The 21,354-nt window shown below is 38.0% G+C and overlaps 3 protein-coding genes and 1 long non-coding RNA gene across 4 annotated transcripts in view; 2 read left to right on the top strand and 2 right to left on the bottom strand.

Moving 5' to 3' along the window:
• LOC122880629 overlaps positions 1-21,354 on the top strand; it is a 92,143-nt gene that overhangs the window by 69,191 nt on the left and 1,598 nt on the right. The window contains exons 7-8 of the long non-coding RNA XR_006378985.1: positions 1,288-1,344; positions 1,857-2,078. This is a non-coding gene — a long non-coding RNA (uncharacterized LOC122880629). The remainder of the gene's footprint in view (positions 1-1,287; positions 1,345-1,856; positions 2,079-21,354) is intronic.
• On the bottom strand, positions 20-6,693 carry asb5a (ankyrin repeat and SOCS box containing 5a). Its single transcript, XM_044205939.1, has 7 exons — positions 5,843-6,693; positions 4,312-4,391; positions 2,867-2,974; positions 2,480-2,630; positions 1,912-2,046; positions 880-1,071; positions 20-655 (listed from the first exon to the last, which is right to left on the bottom strand). The coding sequence occupies exons 1-7, from the start codon at positions 6,045-6,047 to the stop codon at positions 528-530; spliced, it is 999 nt and encodes a 332-aa protein (XP_044061874.1). The 5' UTR covers positions 6,048-6,693; the 3' UTR covers positions 20-527.
• On the top strand, positions 6,851-14,004 carry ctso (cathepsin O). Its single transcript, XM_044205938.1, has 8 exons — positions 6,851-7,120; positions 7,915-8,020; positions 8,233-8,357; positions 10,558-10,725; positions 11,143-11,264; positions 12,593-12,756; positions 13,583-13,675; positions 13,805-14,004. Exons 1-8 carry the CDS (start codon positions 6,917-6,919, stop codon positions 13,837-13,839), a joined length of 1,017 nt encoding a protein of 338 aa, XP_044061873.1. The 5' UTR covers positions 6,851-6,916; the 3' UTR covers positions 13,840-14,004.
• On the bottom strand, positions 13,927-19,645 carry tdo2a (tryptophan 2,3-dioxygenase a). Its single transcript, XM_044205935.1, has 12 exons — positions 19,488-19,645; positions 19,217-19,322; positions 18,993-19,083; positions 18,547-18,617; positions 17,888-18,015; positions 17,591-17,777; positions 17,288-17,395; positions 17,054-17,165; positions 16,765-16,822; positions 16,066-16,145; positions 15,685-15,775; positions 13,927-15,437 (listed from the first exon to the last, which is right to left on the bottom strand). The coding sequence occupies exons 1-12, from the start codon at positions 19,520-19,522 to the stop codon at positions 15,284-15,286; spliced, it is 1,221 nt and encodes a 406-aa protein (XP_044061870.1). The 5' UTR covers positions 19,523-19,645; the 3' UTR covers positions 13,927-15,283.

Genomic DNA, 21,354 nt, shown 5'->3' with positions numbered 1-21,354 from the left:
CAACATATTTTGGAATGCACCAAGTTTCAAAACAGTTTTAATCATATAGTAGTGTGCAGTGCATTATATATCAAAAGCAAAACTATGAATACTCACTCACGTTCATTCATTGTGCATTTATATGACCGTATAAATGTATGTAAAGTTTTCAAATTGCATCACTCTCTAGTAGCTATTGAAACTATTAAGGCGTCTTCTAAATACAGCAAACCTGAATTGCGAATAATATTTTATTTAATATATTTTTTGACGAGGGAAGGCTAAGTCTGCAAGCTTTTTTAGAAACCCCCTGCTTTGCATTCATCCAGGTCCACAATCACATATGAGTTGCAGGCCAGCTCAACACAGCTTGGTACTGTCAGCTACTCAGTGGCTACTCTGTGGCTAATTTCAATTAATTGCTCTGGCTGCATTGACTGGTAGCTAAAATTTAATGTAGGAAGAGTTTATGTAGTTGATGTGCTCTTTGTGTCGAAGGCTTTTCTCTGTAAGTCCCATTTAGGCAGACAGTTTGGTTGTTCTGTCTGTCATTGGTACTGCAGGTAGTTCCTGAGCCTGTTGGGCAGGGGAAGGTGGGTAAGAAGGTGGAGTCTGTCACGGCCGACGCAGTTCCTGATGCACTGACGACACACCTGACTCAGCAGTCGTGGTGTAGCTATGAAAAGGAGACAATGAAACATTATATAGGCTGGTTCTAATGCATAGATTACTTCACGAAGAAAAACACTTTTTTCGGAACTGTCATGCTACAAGCTCAGATAAAAAGCCATCTGTTGATGGAGATATTCAAACACAGACATAATATGACAAGTTAGACAAAAAAGATGCAAACATAAGTCAGTAGTAGCTTACAAAAACAAGTTACAAGTGTTGTCGTACCTTCATAGAGCAGTAGAAAGCCCTCTGTTAGACTGCTGGGTGGAGCCACGTCTACTGGCCTCTGAAACTCTGTGTTCCGGGCATTAATGTCTGCACCAAAGTCCAGCAGCAGCTTCACTACAGCTGTGCAATCTTTTTCTGCAGCTGCATGTAAGGGTGAATCCAGGGATTTGCCTTTCTGTACACTTGCACCTGTATGCAGGACAACTTGATTATCCATTCTAGAGTCCAGTCGGAAAAATGTCAACGTCAGATAGCCTACTTCCACTGTTAAATATCATCAATACCTGTTGTTCATTGTAATCCAGGAGTTATTGTGTTACCATATTTTCTTATTTACATTTTTTTTTATGTACTTGCCTTCCCTCAGCTGCCCTTGTCTACCTAACAATTTCCTTCATTTTCCAGAAATGACTTTCAACAGCCCTGAGAGAATGGACGTGAACTTGTTACTTTCAACCAAAGGTAGCAAGCAATATGGGCATACAATTAGCTTGAAAATGTGATCAGTCAGCTGTAGGCTACATGTGACTGCTGTGCCACTCTTATTTCAATTGCAACATGTGATATGTCTGCATTAGTGAGGCCAGTATAAATAAAAAAATAAAAAAAAAAAGACAGAAAAAGATTTGTCCTTTTACATAATCTCTAGAAAAAGACTTTTAGCAGTTTTGGAAAAAACCTGACAGTCTAACATCTACCACTGGTGTTTACCATTGCCTTGACTATTTACATAACTGACAGAAAATAAAGCAGTTTTATTGCTGGAAATGCCTGTAATGTCATGTCACCTGCACTGAGGCACTAACATAAGGCCAAACAAATGTTCTGTTAAGTAAACTGCTCACCTCAAAGTGTTTTTGCGTGGCTAAATGCTTTTTCAAAGGCTTTTAAAATCCACTGTGCATTCATATGTGTTCATGCATTTATTTCCTAGTCTGTGCACAATAAATGTGCTTGTGTATATGTTCATACAGGACGTGTGCCAGTCTGTATGGAGATGTAAAGATCCACACTGTGCTGCGAGCTGACCTTCCCTCAGGAGTTTCCTGGCACACTCCAGCTCTTGGCAGACACAAGCTGTATAGAGCGCTGTGCCCAGGTGAGGAATGTCCATGTCCACATCTGCCCCCCAAGTCACCAGAGCCTCCACACAACCGTAATGACCTGGAAGTAATGGAGCATGAAGACAGTAATCAGTAAGTGACAATGCGAGATAATTCTCTATGCTGTCTGCTCGGGCCATGTTGGGATTTATTTTTAAAGATGTTTTTCACAGTGCAGGTTAGGAAGTGCTTTATAGCACAGCCAAGGACACAAATACAGGTTGAAAGACAGGATCTAGTGTAAGCTGCAATTGATGTATATTGGTTGATGTATATTGGTTCATGTTACATTAAATAACATATCAAGTGGTAGATATTGAATATCAGCAGCAAACACAGGTAAAATTGGTTAACCTGAATACTTACTTGTGACAATTAAGTTTGCCACACAATGCTGTTTAGATGTACAATATATTAAAAAGTCAATAGAAATCTACCTGATATGCATTATATATGCATATGTCATATATGCAAAATATTTTGTCATAATATACCTTTGCTTGTAGCTTCATGGATTGGTGAGGGATGGTATACAAGGCTCTGGGGTTTTGCTCCATTTTCCAGAAGAATTTCAGCACATGCCACACTGCCCACTGTACAGGCGTTGAACAGAGGTGTGACTCCATCAATTGTAGAAGCATTGACCTGTTAACAAATTTTTTTTATTGTTATTTTTAGGCCTTGTTTAACCATGCAAGTTGACTAATAGCAACAGCCTGGGGGAGCATTTGAAGGGGAACAACAACTTAATAGCTCTACAGTGACTGTAGAAGAAGAGCAGTGCATTGTTCATTTGTGACCCCCACCCAGCTATTCCCAGCCATGGAAATGACATTTGACCTGTGTAGTATAGCAACATTAAAGGCCAGTACGTGACTTACATTTGCTCCTGCATCAATGAGAGCTCTGGCACAAGCGACATGGTCTCCAACACAGGCCTCATGAAGGGGTGTCACATGGTCTATAGTCAGAACATTCACACTGTGACCCTGGAAACAGAATCAAACAGCCACAGAAATGTAGATGTTATAAGCAGCATTAAGGAATACATGACTTTGGTCAACCTTTATTGGTGAACACCAGGTATTGCAAGATCATCAATAAAGCTTATCTTCTTTTATAAAACAGACATGATTGTCAGTAAATTAATCAAATTTATTGTCACATACACAGTACAACATCTAGTGAAATTTGTTCCCTGCATTTAACCCATCCTAAGTATTAGGAGCAGTGGGCAGCCACTGGAAACCAACTCCAGTTTTAGGCTCCAGGCCTACTGACAGGAGAATTAACCTAACCTAACCTAACCCACGCAAAGACAGGGAGAACATGCAAACTCCAGACAGAAAGGCTCTGCCCCAGCCAGGATTCGAACCCTGGAGGTGACAGTGCTAACTACTGAGCCACTGTGCTGCAAACTATACTATATAGTCACATTTGAACAATAGAGATTAATGAGCTTGCTAATTACAGTGCAGAATCAAAAGGGTTTTGGTAAAGAGCTAATGAATCACCATGTAAAATACTGTAATGATATCGCTGCTTTGTCATGAGCTTGTCTGAATTAAGAACAAGGCATTGTTGGCCTTGTAGCTAAAATGGCTTACTCTCTTGTAGCACACTCCTCAATCTGTTTGCTGCTGAAAATGCAAGTAGGTGAAGTGATTCTCCCAGTCTCCCATTTATTAGTCTTTGGCATTGACCAGCAATTCTGTCGACCCCCTCAGATACTTTATAATATGGTTATGTAATACTGTTGTTACTACTATACTACTATTGTTGTTCTGTGCTGTATGGCAACAAAGATTTATTTATTTACTTCAAAAACGTGTTTTAGTGCTGTATAATCTAAGCTGGTAAGTCATGGTCTCCTACTATTACACAAACATGTCAGCTTTTCACCTGACATTTACTTAAAACACAAGATTTATTATTAATGGCAAGATGCTGACTGTTTACATTTTATGTTGCAGACATTTAGCCAACCCTCTTGTCTATTGTAACTTACAACCTGTGCAACAGCAGAATTTTTTACTTTCATTATTAGTCTAATCATACAATGTCATGTTAGTCTGGTTATACGATGTTATTCCCTTATAACTAATGGAAGTGCAGATGGACACTTTTATTAGATAATTACAGGTAATCACAGATAACCCTAGTGACTCCTTATTTTCATCCAAACCTCTTTTTCTTTAACATCTAAACCGGGAGTCTACAAAGGCACTGATACAAATTCAATTGCACGAGGGACAGTTACAACAGACCCCATGTGCACAGATGAGGAGGTGCACATAACTCTCCCATGGGATTGTGTTCTTTTCACCTGTAAAATGAGGGTCCTCAGAGCCAGGAGGCGACCCTGACTCGCAGCATCATGTAGGGGTGAGCGGTCCGCCCAGGATCCTGCAGTGAGGATAAGAATTCAGTGCTTCCTTCCATTCACATTTATTATCATTATTGTTATTATTATTAGGCTAATGCTCTTCTCCAGAGCCATTTACAATAATTGCAACAGCAGAACAACCCTCAAATCCTGAGTTATTAACAGTACAAGAGGACATTTATTCATCATGTTTTATAATATTATAATTCCTTTGTTTAACCGATTACAGCTCCTTAATTAAATCTTTCTTCATATGTTTATCAAAGTCATATTTTGGGATCATGTTTTACCCTTCATCTTCCAAGAGTTAATGCATGGGGCAGCATATTATATGACTAACAGTGCTTGAGAAGTCCATAAGTAGTAAACACTGTTCATTCACACTCCATTCACATTACAAATTAATATCAACTTGAGTGATTGGCTGTGGACGGTTGATGTAATTTTGGCTAAAAATGTCTCATTAAGCACACCTGAGTCAATGTCCAGAATAACAGCTGATGCATTCCACACGTTATCATCATCATCATTCTGATCTTCCTGCATTTTAATCATAATTTATAGATAATAATCGACCTAATATTTCTCATGAAATTCCAGCTCTTTTATTCATGCAGCCTATTTTCTTTGATTGACATTCATTTGAAATACACGTATAAAAGACCCAGCTACAGACATCGAATGAATTTCTTAGTACAAGGAAGACCGTATCTACAGGACTGTGACTAATACTCTAAGCTTGGCTAATTAGTATTCCATGGAGTGGGTCCACTTTAAATGAAACATCCCCTTGAATGATAGATACTGATTAAGTTGTCGTTGTGTCTCTCTTCCCCCAGAATGTGCCTTCGAACCGCCTGTCCCTGACAATGTGGAGTCTTGTTTTGGTTGCTGTCTGAGTGTGAAAGGGTGCACTGCATAGCTGGGATTGGAAACTAGGGCAGGATGGGGGAGGGATATCATGACTGTGTTCTATTAATACATTAGAGAAAAAGACCTGCCAGCCTATGGTGTCTTCGTTTAATATTGAATGTACAGTTCAAGATTTATAAGTAGCTATTAAGCTAATGAAAGAAAAGTAGGCTATCATTTATATCTACAGTATGTATTAATGTGAATACAATTAATGGCTCTTATGCTTGGATTGGATTAGCAATGCGGTATTTATAGCTCATTTGTAAACACAGAAATTGTGAGTGTGTGTGGTTGTGTGCGAGCAGGGAGTGCTTGAACTTGATTTAAAAGAAAACGGTATTAATAGTCTACCTATGACCTTATATGCATAAGGTCAAACATGTTGCTTGGTGTATAGTGTAAACGCAGTTGTATTGTGGTGACATTTTACACCAAATTTAGCTTAAACACACAAATATTTATGCTTAAAATGATGCAGTGTGTGGAACAAAGAAACCACCTTAAGAAAAAAACCCCAACTCTTTAAGGCTTTTTATGTTTTTCTCAGAGTACTCACTGTGTTGTTGACCATAATCATAGAACTCTGCTGATATCCTGGCAGCCTCTTTACGGTTCCCACGGACAATGTAGAAGTATGCCAGCAAGTTGAGAGAAATCTTAACAAAGAGCTTAAAGCAGAACAGTGCCAAGATGCTGAGATAAACATTGGACAACTGGGCTGCGAAGGGCTTGTTGGGGAGTTCCTCTGTTGGGTCTGACATTTCCTCCGGCACGTTACAGAGGGGCTTTGGTTATGATGAAGGCAGGATCAGATGCCACTCCAAAAAGCACAAGAGTAGCCTTCTTTTTCTCAGTGTACTGACTGGTTGACTGGTCCTGACAAAGTACAGGGTGGAAAATATGCTCTGCAGCTGCTACTGTGCCTGAGAAGCAACTACTGCAATGTTAATGTACTCTGTGTGTGTGTGTGTGTGTGTGTGTGTGTGTGTGTGTGTATGTTCACAAGTTATACAAATTTAATTTTACATACAGTGGTAATTGTTCCAGTTGTAAATGTGACATAAAGTGCTTTTTTGCATACATTTTAACTAATGAATATTTAATTCTTCTAAAACATATTTTAAAAGTCAATTTTTGCACAAATTTTAACTCGATAGTATTTAATTCTAGATAAATGAGATTAAAAAAAACTAACTAAAACTGTAAAATCAATGTAATATGACTTTATTCAGACATAAATGCCTACTTGTAGTGCCTACTTTCAGCATAACCATAGACAATAAAACAGCATAAGGTTGTGAGCCATTTATAAAAATAAAAAAAATCTAATTTGGGTAACTAAGGTACAAAAGTAATTGATAAATCTCCAATTGGATTTCAAGTATTCGTTTTTAATTAGTAGTTTATTTAATTAATTTTCAGTTATTACTTTTTAAATTTTTTTAATCTTTTAATTAAGTTATTTATGTATTTATTAGTGCCTCCTTGTCGTGGATAGTACTTTCTGTTTCCAAGGAAGTGCCTCTTGATCGCTGCGCATGCGCTGTAGGTTATTCTTCAGCTTTTCCGCGAACATAAGATTTGTATTTACTTCCCTTTTTAATGTTTTTAACTGACATTTCTTCGTCAAATGAGGGGTGGCCATTCATATTTGGTTGTTATAGCAACCGTTTCCACGCTCGTTTGTCCTATGTGTTGTCAAAGTTTGAGCTTGGATGAGACTCCGACTAAGTTGAATGGCTCTGCGGTTGATTTCGACTCGTTCAGAGAGCAGTTTCACCGCATGTATGAAGTCAACAGCGAGGAATTTAACCGTCGTCATCTTTATTTTCAGGTAGGAGATAAGAGATACTTGTAGAAAAACTCATCACGTTGTACACTCTAAAAACAAACGGCTGCATACGTGACTACAGACAACACCCACTCATGTAATTGACGGAAATATAGCTACTATTTTTGGTAGAAAATGTGAAATGTTTACAAATGCAATTATATCACTAAATGACGGTGGAAGAAGCACTGAGACTAAGTAGTAACAATACTCCAGTACTAGTTAAAGTCCTGCAATTCAAAATTACACTTAGGCTAGGTGTACAGATGTACTGTAAAATGTACTTAAAGTGAGACTGTAACATGTGAAAGGAGAAATAACACAATCTTCTTCTTACAAATGTTGAATTCATAAGCAATAAAAACATTCAGGGGTTTTTACTGTTAAAACATTACTAGGTCTGGTAAGACCATTAGTTTGTGATGGCTAGTGTAAACTAATGTTAATAAACTTCAAGTAAATGTTGCTATATAACAGGCACTAGTTAGTTCAATGGCTTTATGACTCTTCTATACTTGTGCTACTGTGACACTAGGTTTTAGCATTTACCATTACCCCATAATTGACACATGTGGACAGTGTTCAGCAAAACTTGTTACTAGTTGTATTAAAAGTAAAAGTTTGAGTATACAGTCAGTTGCCAGTTTATTAGGTACAGCTAGGTTAACGTAGAGCAGTGTAATGCAACAGCCATGAAATAAATCCTACCGAGAATTTTTACTTCATGTTGACTCGAGTTTCCTACATTTTTCAGTTAACTTTACCACACGTAATGTGTCGTGTGTGTGTTATTGCAGAATGCTACAAAGCGGCATGCATACCTGAACTCATTCTCCACAGTACCACAGTCTGCCGAGTACGGCGTCAACCAGTTCTCTGACCTCTCACAGAAGGAGTTCAGAGGTAGGCTGAAGTTTTGTCACATGTTCTAAATTTACAGAATTGGATTAGGTGCATGTCTTTTGTTTATATTTGCTTCATCAGGTGAAATGTAACTTATTTTAAATCTGTTCAGTGGAAAAACTTACTGAGCATCATACTGGGCTGAATCTGCACAGTCATTGTTTACATCTTTGTATCCAGGAATGACTTTGAACTGTATCTGTTATCCACAGAGCTCTACCTGCGAGCAAACACTGACAGAGCTCTTCTCTTCTCTGGATTGAAGACAGAGGGGCTCCCAGCCAAATTTGACTGGAGGGACAAAGCAGTGGTGGCACCGGTCCAGAACCAACACGCAGTAAGGTTTACACAGATCGATGATAAATATACTGTATATGTAGGGACGTACTAAAGGTACAGAGACACAGTTGGGTTTTGTTGAAACAAATTAATGTCCATTTTTTATCAAATCATTTTATCATGATCATCATCAGATGATATCTTAACAATCATGTGGGTAATAGGCAACCCACATATATATAAGGGCGCCCATAATAGGCACAAGTCCTCAGAAATTATACAGTCATAATAGTGATGTTGGCCCCTGACAGGTGTTATCCTTGCTTTTCTGTTCTTACTAGATATAAAGTTTATGATTTCCAGTGAGAAATATTTCCAAGCCTCAGCTGTAGGGATGAATATCAATTTATTTAAGATCTCCTTCAGGTGTGTTTTTAAGACGTATAGAAATACTCTGCTTGGATAACTTGGATAACTTGCTTAATAGTTTGTGCCGGATATGGTTAAGTTACCTACTCCTTCTCCCAATGCAAATATTGTTCATTTCAAAATTGTAACTACTGGACACATGATGTCTCCTACTTCACTTCAAGTGTCCACATCACACATTATGATTACCTGTTGTGATATCACAAAATCATGATTGGATGTGCACATCTCAAACAGATTTAGCGTAAGCACAGAGAAGCTTCCCCCCTTCAGCAGATGAATTTGAAAACAGCCCTCTAGAGTCAGCATGTGCATCAATCGGCACAGTAAAGGTCAAACATCCACGTGAAGTAACAATAAGCAAACCACATTTTTGATTGGATTGGGACTTAATAGTGGTCAAATGATAAACTAAGCCATTAAGTGTGACCTTTGCTAAGAGAGTAGAGTGAACCTGGGGACACAGACAGGGAGAGGGTTAGTGAGACGGAGCTGTTGCTTGTCCTCCCTGAAGGTTCACTTTCTGCTTCTTTTGTCCTTGACCTCTTTAGCAAGTCAATTTGCCGTCAGGGATGTTATTTTTACTGTAAAACTGTTGTCCTGAGGGAGAGACATAGCCCATACAGGTTAAAGCCAACACGATAACGTGTTTTACTCTCTTGATTTCAGGTAAGGCTCACCACTCAAGGGAGAGTCTGTATATGACCACACTCACCTACCACTCTGCTCTGCTGTAGTTTTTCTGCCCAGATTTGTTTTCCCCTGGATTTGTCTGTGGACCTCCCTGTGCTAAATTTCCACAACAGATCAATAGATGGATAGACAGAAATAAAATGCAGTATCATGCACAAATACACAAAATATCAAGCCCCTCACATCTCGTAAATTCTTCTTGATCCAGTTTTCCGTTATCTTGATTCCACTTTTGGGACTGAAGCGCATTTCATCGCTTTAAAGGAGAGAGCAGATGGTCCTAATATTTTGTATACTAGGCAAATACTTATCTCCAGTCCAAGCAATAATGACTGATTTTGGTTTCAGTATTGATTTTAAGCCATGAAACCAGATTGAGCAACAACATATTGGATTTTTACACGGAGAGCTCAGGTTTTCATCACATTTATATGAATTTATGCTGAGCAAGTAAACTAGTAACTAAGAGTATAGTCTGATGCTGTTTGAAGAATGATTGCCAGTGCAAACTTTATACAGGAAAACATGCACTCTCACATAATGAAATACTGTATATTTTCTCTCAAAAATGACTGGTTTTAGGAAAGCAGATACAAAGTATTAGAGCAACTTTTGCTATCAAAGTATCTCAAATTATCCTCAGCATTAAAGTATAATACATTATCTGAAGCAGGAATTAAGATGTTCCACAAGACACAGTATACCTGAGGTGTTTCTGTCAGTAGATGGCAGCAGAAAACAATTAGTCACAGTTCACTCAGACTGGACAGATCATCTCACCTCATCAACATGTACAACATCCACATTCACTGTGTATTCCTGATCAAATGGCATCAAATCCAAAACAGTTTTTGGAACAAATCTTTCAAGTTTAGTCAGTTCTTTACCCACTATTCAAACCCCATTTGAACTAATCTAGATTTTAAAGATGAATTACAGCATTGATTTGGACAGCAGAAATGGACCATCATTCAACAAAAATCAAGTCTTTATCCTGTGAAGTGTCCTTTAGCAAGATAAGCAAAATGACAATTTCTTCTTCTGAGTATCATATAGCATCATCCAGTGCTGAAGGATTTTTCAACCTTTCCTTTGTAGTTTTGTTTTTCCTGATTACTGTAATTTTACCTCTGCAGTGTGGGAGTTGTTGGGCATTTAGCGTGGTTGGTGCCATGCAGTCCGTCCATGCTATTGGTGGCTCGCAGCTGGCACAACTCAGTGTGCAGCAGGTTCTGGATTGCTCCTTCCAAAACGAAGGCTGCAATGGAGGCTCACCGTGCAGGGCTCTGAATTGGTTAAAGCAAGTATGTTGATTTATTTTTACATAATTTCAGGCCTTTAACATATTTTCAGGTCTTTAACAGATGCTTCTAAAATGGTTTACAGTGAGTATAAGGGTAGAATAAACCTTAACTCCCAATACTTCACATGCACAATAGATCTGCTGATTATTTCTGTCCCTAAAGTGACTGTTTATGACTGAGTACACCTGTGGGAAGATACATCCATGCTGTTTTAAACTGTAGCTTTTTAAAAATAAGGTAATATTGTCATGTATTTTAATTAGGGAGATATGTAGTGGCAGTAAGCAAAATAAGATCGCTGTCTGTAGTCAAACATAAATTAGGAAACTGCCTATGCCAGGATCTTTCATAAACAAGATGAATGGATATTTTGTATTCAGTGAACACACTCACTGAGATAAACTATTTTCTTTCTAGACCAGAGTGAAATTGGTGCCTCAGTCAGAGTATCCCTACAAGGCCAAGACAGGAATCTGCCATTTTTTCTCTCAGTCACACGGTGGTGTTGCTGTGAAGAACTTTACTGCACATGACTTCAGGTAAAAGACACATTTTTGCAAGCAACAAAGGCTAAAAATTAACAATGGTATATTTGGGTAAAATCACATGGAATTTTACTACCAAGAACAGAGGAGAGGGGAGGGGGATTAGTCCTGCGCAATGACAGACCACAGTGTTTACTATGTCAATACAGACATGGATTGCTCAGTAACACAGAGGTTCTTTACTCTGAGTCAAAATGACTGCCTCATAGTTACCTTGAGTTAAAGTGAATCAGATCTTCTTTATTTAATATTGAACAGCATTGTGACTCCCACTCATGCATATGTAAAGCCTGTTATTTTTGTTGTATTGCTATCATAGCTAGGATCAGAGTCCTCTGTTGAAAGTTGATGAAGTTTTAATTTTGATCGAGTAGAGTTAACAGAGATTGTTACATTTGCCAACCTAATATAACATTTTCTTGTCTCTCCTTTTGTGTATAGTTCCTTTTCTGACATACAACTTTCTATTGAATGGAGCTTTTTACTTATTAAATTTGGCAATATAATGATTTTTTTTTTTATGATTCTTAAACAGAACCTAAAAGTAAAACAAAGTTAAAGATGCAATCATTTTCAAACCTAATAAATGTCAATACTACTAAAAGACCTCTTTATCTCAACAAATTAGCTTTTTGACCTGCCTCCGTCATCAGAAAGGTCAGAGTGCTGGATTACATAGTACATAAAGCTGCTGGAATTGGGCACTTCTGCAGGGTGGGGAGTCAGGGGTCATGGGGATGTCATAACCTTCTGGTTAAGGGGCTCATAAGCCAGACCTTTATTGCTGCACAGCTAAAGAAAAACAGCATCATAAAGTTTCAACAAGACAAGACCTCGCCTCACCATGAATGGGGTGTAAAATGGTTTTATTCATATAGTTTTGGCACAGACCTAGACTCCATGGCCCATATGTCATGAGTCTGGCACAGGAGGGCATCACAGCTATCCCCAGTGTGGAATCATCTAGTGGAAAGACAAGATGAGGTTTCAGAGAGGGTGCCTGCATATGTGCAACAGAGAGAATGGGGGGAAAATACCAATTTTTATGTATGAGAAAAAGTGCAATAGTTAGTCAGAAATTGATGCACTTATCAGATGAATGAGATGAGGAGGAGAGAGATGAGATGAGATGCTGACCCAGAGAAAATGGAAAAATAGGCCCAGTGAAGAGTTGAATTTAAATAATAACCTCCATACAGAAGAGTGTATCTTGATACATTTCACAACCCCCTGACTTTACATGATAAGGCCACAAAAAGCAGTGTAATCACAAGGCCAGTCTTGCTGCCCCAACAGTACATTTTTCTGTTACTTTTCTTCAGTGGTCAAGAGGAGGCCATGATGGGTCAGCTGGTGGAGCGTGGTCCCTTGGCTGCTATCGTGGATGCTGTCAGCTGGCAGGATTACCTGGGTGGAATCATCCAGCACCACTGCTCCAGCCAATGGTCTAACCATGCTGTCCTGGTTGTTGGATACAACACTGCTGGTACATGCTGTCACTACACTGGCATGAGAATGAATCATAATTCAAGAAAGGAAGCTGGGACTTTATATTTTACTTGAGCTAACATTTACCTTTTTAGGTCAAGAAAGTTTCATAACCCTAGGGCCTGTGGGAGTAATTTAAAACTGCATTAGGCAAGCTTTTTAGGTACGAATATGCCTTGTCTTAATCACAAATGGCTTCTGCAACAGAGCAGAGTGTCACATCCCACCTAATTAAGTGCTAAAACAAAAGGACCTATTTAACAAGTCGTTAAGCTTATTATTGAGCCCTAAAATTATATTATATTGTTACTATTATTATTATTATTATTATTATTATTATTATTATTATTATTATGATATTTATTATAGCAAGTGAAATATCTGTTGCATGTTTCCAGTGAAAATGAAGGCGTATTAATTTTGTAATTTTCTCGATATTGTAGTGAAATGCCTTACTCGGTCTTGTAAAAAGATATCAGAGCTCATTTCTAGAAAATCCTTGAAAGAAGTAGAACTGTATTGGAAAGAGGTCATTATCTCACGCTGCTGGTGAAATATTTCTTTTCTGTTTCAGTTTAAAGAAAATGAAGAATTGAAAGCAGAATATGAAACTCAATTATAATTTTTGCCGTTTACAGTGTGTGTAGATTTGATATTATTTTACTGTTTGCCTTCTTTGTCCTGTTGGTCCTATTTGGTACACATGTAGCAAGTACAAACACACACACACACACACACACACACACACACACACACTCCACCCCCACTAGTGCTCCTTTACCTTGTAAATAATTAAATCTTGAAATATATGTTTTCTATCTTAGGGGATATTCCATACTGGATTGTGCAGAACTCCTGGGGAACCACATGGGGGAATGAGGGTTATGTTTATATAAAAATCGGTGGCAACGTTTGTGGTAAGTATGATCTTTGCCTTTTGTCATTTTCTGTTTATATCTTCTTTTAGTTTGGTGTCTGTATGTTGCTGTGCCCACTATCCCCTCGGGGATTAATACAACATCCTTCTTGTTTTTTTCTCTTCCCAGGTATTGCAGATTCTGTGGCAGCAGTTTTTCTTTGATGAGACTGTGTGTATATTTGTCATTGTATGTGTTTGTGTGTGCGTTCACTGCTGCCAAAATTTAAATCATCTGTTTGCCTTCAAGTGTCACTTTCAATGTGTTTTAATTGAAATGTCACCAGTTACATCACTAAAACAAAATAAATCACTTTATATGCTGATAAATGTACCATACCTGACCAATCAACACACACAACACTTCAAAACTGTAATAATAAGAATAGATTCACAGTACAAAAATGTATCATATTAAATACATAAGGTAGATATATATTTTAGGTGATATGGCTCATAACTATCTATACAGAGATGACGTCAATCACTGCATAAGTGCATAACAAAATTAATTTAACACCATAGAGTATACTATACAAAACATTATTACACATTATTAACAAATATGTACATGCACATATGTACAAATTTTGTGGTTCATATTTTATAGTTTCACATTTTATAGTTTCACATGTGCAAATTGTTCTATTTTAGATGTTGGCATTGATTGTTTATACAGAGGTTTTATGTACTCCTCCTCAAACCTAAGCCACATCCCAATAGTCTGAAATGGCTCTCTGACACCTTCCTCACGCTGACATGAAAAATAATGCATTCGTAAAAGCCCATCATCGCTACCAGTTTGATCACTGATCCATTTGCTTTCAGGTCAGTCACACTGATTTTACATAATTTTATTGAGAAAACATCTAAGCAAATCTTATCAAAGAGCCATCTGCCATACTTCATGACCAGTCAAGATTAGACATTAGAGTAAAATAGTCTAATTTGGCAATATGGGTCAGACACTGCATCACAGGTTTCTTGGTTATGAACCTTGATGCTGCAGCCCGATGTAATTAATGAACTAGTGATTTTCTGTTCTGTTCTTTGTTAACATAATTGGAGGATATTTGGAATGCCTTTAGTGTCACAATGAGATGAAAAATAGTTTTTTCTCCTTGCTTGACATTAACATTAAAATTAACACATTTTGTTATTTTTCTGTATTTACATGTCACAATCCCAAGACTTCTAGAAAAGTAGATCTAGTAGAGTCTAAACATTCCAACCAATAATACCTTCTATATTTTGATGGTTTACATTGTTAACCATGTTAAATGATCCTTCCTTCTGACAAAATGCCATCTTATTGTGTTTTTAAGAGTTTCCTTCATCATCCTATGTAGTTTTTGAGTGTTGTGTGCAAAAACCGGATGTATGCCCTGATTTCTTGACAAAGCATACAATTTTTCAATGTATGGGCTTTCTGAGGTACATCGACCTGATGTCATGCATATCTGAGCTGCGTGTTTCTTTGTATATTTTGATAGCTACCTATTCACCTACGCTCCTGGCACTCAAACTTTTCAGCTGTGCACAGGATCTACTGTTGCGAGGTCAGTTACAGGGAAAGAAAGGAAGCCAGGGCAGATGACTGAGATGACCCTCAGTCTGAGTCTTCACTGCTGCAGTAGGAGCTGTCGCAGCATTCGGCCATGTAGAGGAACGTATGAACATTGGGATTTAGCTTGGGCACCCAGTGGCGAGGCACTAGGAACGTTGCCAGGTTGAACAGGTCCACAAACACTTTGTAGCGGTCACTAAAAGGAAAGAAGGTCATTTATTAAATATTTAACTCATGTAATCTTACAATATAATTGGGCATCTGTTACAAATTGTACTTTCTGAAGGCCAAAAGCTAACTTAAACTCCTGCTAAAATTGAATGGATACTGAACAAAGAACTTGTGTCATAGCTCCATAGCACTTCAAATTAACTTTGAAGTGTTTAAGATACTTGCAGTGTAAAGTGTTTAATCAGTAGGTTAAAGTTTTTAGCATACAATACCTGACAGTAGATCTCAGGTAGTGGTAGCCAGATGAGCCCCCTGTGCCGGCTTTGCTGCCAATCATACGATGCACCATGCATACATGATTGTCTAAAACAGAAAACAGAAATATCCTTTGTGCTATGAGCAATGTTTTGGCTCTGCATGTTTCATTTGAGCTGTAAATTGTTTAGACGTAAGTGAGAAAAAAGTGTATTCCATGGGAATAGGTTGTTGGATTGATCAGCCGGTATAGAGGATGTTATAAGATTCTTCTGCCTGAACTAACTTTTAGTTCTGTAAACTCCTGTTAGTTCAGCTCTGCCCTTAGGCAAAGTATTGAAGCATTGTTTTCTAGCAGGAAACACACACACATATGACAGGGATGCTACAGTACTTACGTCTCCATTTTGTCATGAGGGTGTCAATATCCATGAGGGATGTGAGTAGCTGGAAAGGAACCTGGAACCTCGGCTCTTCCCTAAAAGGTAAAAGAAGATTTTAGTAATAGAGGATACCTTGTACAGATGATTGAGTGGTGGATGAAAATGTGTCCGGGTGGTAGTTACAGTTGTAAAACGAACGCAACTATCACCTGCTCACAACCCAAAATGCTCTTAACATCTTTTACCCAGCAGTTTCACATTAATTATCACCATCCAGTGACTGTCACATGACTCTTGACTTTCACATAGCCTTAATGAGTCTCATGTGATGCTGTGTCCTTACCACACAGGTTTTAAAAGCCTGCTCATCACACCTTTTGGTAAAACTGACAAAGGCTCTCAAATGAGTGTTGAAACATTCTCAAGACTGCACAATGAGCTGCAACTGCTAATGTTTTACAACTGTAGGTATCACATGACCTGGATGGCTGACAGGGTTTCAGAAACGGGCTTGTGACACGGAAATTTTAGGTGGGAAGAATAATTGAGTAACCCGGTCTCAGCAACACTGAGGTGCTCTTAAGCAAGAACCCCAGCTGTCCCAGTGAAGCGGTGGTCAACAGTAGAAGACTGCAGTGTGTGTATGCAGCTCTCAAGTGTAGAAGTGTATAACTATAAGAATCTGAAGCAGATTACAGGTGAAACAACACATACCTGTAGAAGTAGATCATCAGGGCGCCTTGGAGAGCCTTGTAAGAGAGCCGTCTCTCACCTTGTTAGCAAAATTGAAAATATGTTACTTTTAAAGTAAAACTAATTGTCTTTATTTATGTAGTTTTGTGAGCTACAGCCTAAATGTTAAAGTTCACAAAGTAATACAAAGCATTGATACAATGTTGAGTCAAATCTAGACCACAAACACAGATATGTGAAGTCTTGACAAACACTGGATTATGACATTTGATTAATCCGTCGGATTTTTCAATTTGTAGAAAGCACTCACCTTTGCTAAGGAGATGGTCATGACGCTTTTCATCAAACAGAGAAGTGAACAGCTCTTTCTGTTTGACCAGCTCAGCCATCAGGTCCTCCTTCTCCTCAGAATCTGGCATTTTCTTTTTTTTTTTTTTTTAAAGAAAAAAACAACCCGTAAATAAAAATACAGTCGCTGTCAATCATCTGTGCACTCCAGTGGGAGCAAAGAAAGTTTGTTAGGAAAGCTGGTGTCATCTCTTACCTCAATTTTCTCCTTCTCCTGATTCAGCTTATCAAATATATTGATTTCCAGCCTTTCCCAGAAATTGAATCCATCCACCTCCAAGCCAGGAGTTCTCTCCAGCCACTCCTGAGAAGAACACCCCATGGTTTTATCACATTTATACCCTGTTCAGTAGCAGATGGGCTTATCCAGAGCAAGATACAGCAAGCACAATGTTGAAAACATACAGAGCTATACAGTAGAACAAAATGATGCCTGCTTTAATCAACTCTTAACTAAGTTTAAAAATCGATGGCCATGCGCAGGTGTTGTAAGATGTACCTCAACTAGTTTTAAGAGTGTTGGCTCCTGTTCAGTGGCGAGCAGCATCTCACTGTCATGACCCTTGAAATTGTCCCTGTAATGGCGTCTGTTGTATGGAACCCTCTGGTTGTCTGGAACCCCGATTTTGTTCTCCAAGAGCCGAAACTGAAGGCTTTGAAATCCAGAGGCTGGAGACAGGTAATCCCTACACACAAACACACACAACACAGACAGAGTGCGCTATCATGGAGGAGTACATCTTATAAAATTTTTAGAGCTGAAGTAGAGAGAGCTAGAAGTTATTTATAAGCTTACCTAAAGTCAAAAAAGTCCAAGGCTGTCATTGTTTCCAAAACTGCAAACTGGTCGACCAACAGTCTGAAGATCATTACAATCCTGTGGATGCGAGTGTTGACTTTGAGCATATTGCGTTCGTCCCTGACCTGGAGGAATAGTAAAATATTTAAAGAAATATCTCCTAATCATAGTAAAGCTTTAAAGTACATATCCTGACAAAGGAAAACACATTGTAATTACTGAAATAATTAGAGTTTTATATTTTTTTGCATCATTATTTCATCAACCTAATGTGTCTCTTCCAGGGGAAAAAAGTCATAAATTACAGCTGTTGCTTTAATTTTAATCTAGAACATCAGCCAGGGTGATGTACAAAATGTCTTATTTTTCCCTGAATAATTCCTATTGAATACTTTTAAACAGAGGCACTTGTGATTTCATATTTTGAGCAGCGTTCAATCTTCAACACTGACAGTTCACATCTAAAAGATCTGAATTTAGTGGTACAAAAGTTTTTCTCTACTTCAGAATCCTATTTAAGTGAGGGTACTTAAAGACTATAAAACATATTTTTCTGTATTTGATACATGCTAATTTACCTTCTGTCTTCATGAACAACATAAAAACACAATCACATAACCTTTGTAAGAAACTTTCACTCCAGAAATGTGACTTACGTGTCCACTGATGAAGATCTCTCTCACGGAGTCAAGTTCAAACAAAATCTGTTTGAACCACAGTTCATAGGCTGAAATAAAACACAAACAGTTAAAGCATCAGAAACATTTTAGTATAATATTACAAGGTAAATAAATAAGTCAGTAAACAGTCAGGGCTAATTACACTGCAAAAAGTGCCCATTTTAACAAGTTACTCTCTTGTATTCAGCCTTACACATTTTAAAGTAAAAAATCTGCTTCTTGGTTGAAATCAATTTATCTATGATATTTTTTTGTTTTGGGATCCCAGGAGATTAATTTTCTTCTTATTTGGAAAAAAAAGATTGGTTAAAATTAAAAGATTATCAAAATTCAAAGTCAGCCAGCATTGCAAACAAGTTACCCAAAACTAACTAAACTAGAAAAAAATGCTCTTAAATACTACAAAGCTATAGTAGTTTTACCTTGATGGGTGACAATGAAGAGGTGCTCATCATGGATCTTATTACCCTTTACTTCACTCTGCAACACCTGGGCTGAGACTATTTTGTCGAGCTGAGAGTCAGAAAGAAATTAAGCACTTAACTTAAAAACACAAATCTGACAACAAATCCAAATTCCAGTACTTATCTTTCTTTTAAAAAGCCAGGTACAAAGACTGATACGTATTATAGGTGGTGTTTTTTACCTGTAGGTAGTCGCCATAGATGATTCCTCCTTTACTGGCATTGTTAACCCCTGCCTGAGAGGCATCCTCATCTTCTTCTGTTTTGGGAGGCTTGTTTTTGAATAACCTGCAGTGTGAAGAGAGAAGGCCTTTTGTTACTTGGTGTTTTCCCATCATCACGATTAGTAATGAATTGTTAGAGGGCTGCATTTAATTGAAAAAATTTAATAAAAATTAAGAAAAAAAACTCCTTGAGAGCCCTATTTTAGGTGCAGTGACGATTTGAACGTACAAATGCCTCTTCTCGAAGTATGGACATCCACTCATGACTTGTCCAAACCAGTTGCAGCAAAGATGTATTCTTCTTCCTCGACTAATATTTACTAAAATTGTGTTCAACACAATCCCGATTTTTAAAGCTTCACCTCATCCAATCACTCATGGGGATACGGTAACCTTCCGGCCCGCCTCTATTTGCCCCATTGAGCTGTTGTTTACCTTGAACTGGGACCACCTACTGGACTTTGTGTTGACATGCTAAAACAACAGTCACAGGACCCTTTTCAAATAATTAAATGAAAAACAACAAATACTTTCATGTAATTAATCAAATTACCTGGAATATCAAATATTTTTATTTATTATAGATTTTGAATTATTGCTCGCAACCTTTATACTAATAGAAAAAATAGTGTATTCAGGAAACTTCTCTGTGGACGTTGCTGTCTCAGTCACAGGGTATCTTCAGTGTTTACTCTCCAGGGTTTATATCTGTAGGTTTTGTCTCTCACAAATAGTGAACTTGGTTATATAAGCATCTGACAGAGAAGAGTGGAGTTCTTACGCATACATATTGGCACCACAGATTTGATGTCCTGCCTGGCAAACTTGATATGCACATTCTATTAGGTTTAGTTTGCCATGAAAGTTTCTAAACAATAAATTCAATTTTTAAAATAGGAAGAATATGTGAAAAATCAATTTTGCTGAGAAAAGATAGGTAGAGCTTGTTTTCAAGAAAACATGTCAATTAAAGTGTTAAATAGACTTATGTTAATGTTACCTATGTTGAGATTATTCTAATTGCTAACCAAGAACTATTATTTCAACAATCATTACCAACGGCAAAAGCATAAACACTGAGTCATAAGTGTAAGTTGAAGTATTTCTGTTAACCTCTTCGAAACTCAAAGCTCTCCTGGAATCATTGATGCCACTCTATAGGTCACTGGACTCATCTGTAAATATTTGCTATTTGGTTAATATTTCATTTACCACCGTGAACATCACTGGAGATTGTGGTTCCACGGTCATTTAGAGAGTGTGTGGACTATACATAACATGTTCTTAAAGAAAGTACACTGAGCTTATGTTTGTGTTTGTTCCTGTGAATTTGACAAGTCAGATATATATACCTTTAGAGCTGAAGATTGTGACCATCCTAAGTTTGTTGGGAGCTAAAAATGTCATTCCTGTTAGGCCTGTATTATTTGCTGTCACATGCAGTTGATGGGAAATATTTGTTTGTTTTCATTCACAATTGGCTAGATTGGTTAAGAATAGTCCCTCCCTACCACCTGGACCACACCACACCACACTGTCAATCGCAACTAGCAAAATCTTTTTGAACAACAGTTAACCCAGTTTCATCAGTGTAAGACTCAGAATCCACAATCCATTCTTTCTAAATCGCTCCAAGATCATTAGCACCCTTGTTTTTCACCCACACCCTTTGTAGACTTCTTTAGTACAGTCCTAACAGCCTGCCAACTGTCCTCAGAAGATCAGAGGGATGATAACAAGCAGCTATTTCTGAACTGGGACATGGTACAAGCAATATGAGACTGCAGACTGAACAAAAAGAGCAGAAGCAGCACCAAAATGCTTTGTTCTGGTTCCCATCTAGTTGGGACGAATGGGATGCTAGAGAGAGGGGGGATGCAGTGGCAGTGGATGAGATGCTTGAGACAAGATGAGACCATCAGTGTAAATCCCCAAAGCTTTTACAGACCTGTCTGTCTCGCTGATAGGACACGTGTCATTACGCATTATCTCCAAGGTCTGAGTGAGTCACTGATTAAAAGAAAGCAGGGATATGGCCTGTTTTTGCCTTACTGCCATGTAAAACCCCAGTTAAACTGTTTCCTCTGTGTATGCAC

This window comes from Siniperca chuatsi, linkage group LG8 (genome assembly GCF_020085105.1).
Source record: "Siniperca chuatsi isolate FFG_IHB_CAS linkage group LG8, ASM2008510v1, whole genome shotgun sequence".
Classification (NCBI taxonomy): Eukaryota; Metazoa; Chordata; class Actinopteri; order Centrarchiformes; family Sinipercidae; genus Siniperca; species Siniperca chuatsi.
This window is presented reverse-complemented; position numbering and strand designations above follow the sequence as displayed.

What these genes read in the sequence shown, in the direction of transcription:
- asb5a (XM_044205939.1), bottom strand. Translation starts at nt 6,047, where the DNA reads ATGTCAGACCCAACAGAGGAACTCCCCAACAAGCCCTTCGCAGCCCAG. An exon ending in TGAGGACCCTCATTTTACAG is followed by an intron (nt 2,975 to 4,311) that starts GTGAAAAGAACA and finishes TTCTGTTTCCAG; the next exon opens with GGTCACAGTGTGAATGTTCT. An exon ending in TCATTGATGCAGGAGCAAAT is followed by an intron (nt 2,631 to 2,866) that starts GTAAGTCACGTA and finishes ATTTGTTAACAG; the next exon opens with GTCAATGCTTCTACAATTGA.
- ctso (XM_044205938.1), top strand. Translation starts at nt 6,917, where the DNA reads ATGAGGGGTGGCCATTCATATTTGGTTGTTATAGCAACCGTTTCCACG. An exon ending in CTCACAGAAGGAGTTCAGAG is followed by an intron (nt 8,021 to 8,232) that starts GTAGGCTGAAGT and finishes TGTTATCCACAG; the next exon opens with AGCTCTACCTGCGAGCAAAC. An exon ending in CTCTGAATTGGTTAAAGCAA is followed by an intron (nt 10,726 to 11,142) that starts GTATGTTGATTT and finishes TTTTCTTTCTAG; the next exon opens with ACCAGAGTGAAATTGGTGCC.
- tdo2a (XM_044205935.1), bottom strand. Translation starts at nt 19,522, where the DNA reads ATGAGTGGATGTCCATACTTCGAGAAGAGGCATTT. An exon ending in TACTTCGAGAAGAGGCATTT is followed by an intron (nt 19,323 to 19,487) that starts GTACGTTCAAAT and finishes TTCACACTGCAG; the next exon opens with GTTATTCAAAAACAAGCCTC. An exon ending in AGGAGAAGGAGAAAATTGAG is followed by an intron (nt 17,166 to 17,287) that starts GTAAGAGATGAC and finishes AAAAAAAAAAAG; the next exon opens with AAAATGCCAGATTCTGAGGA.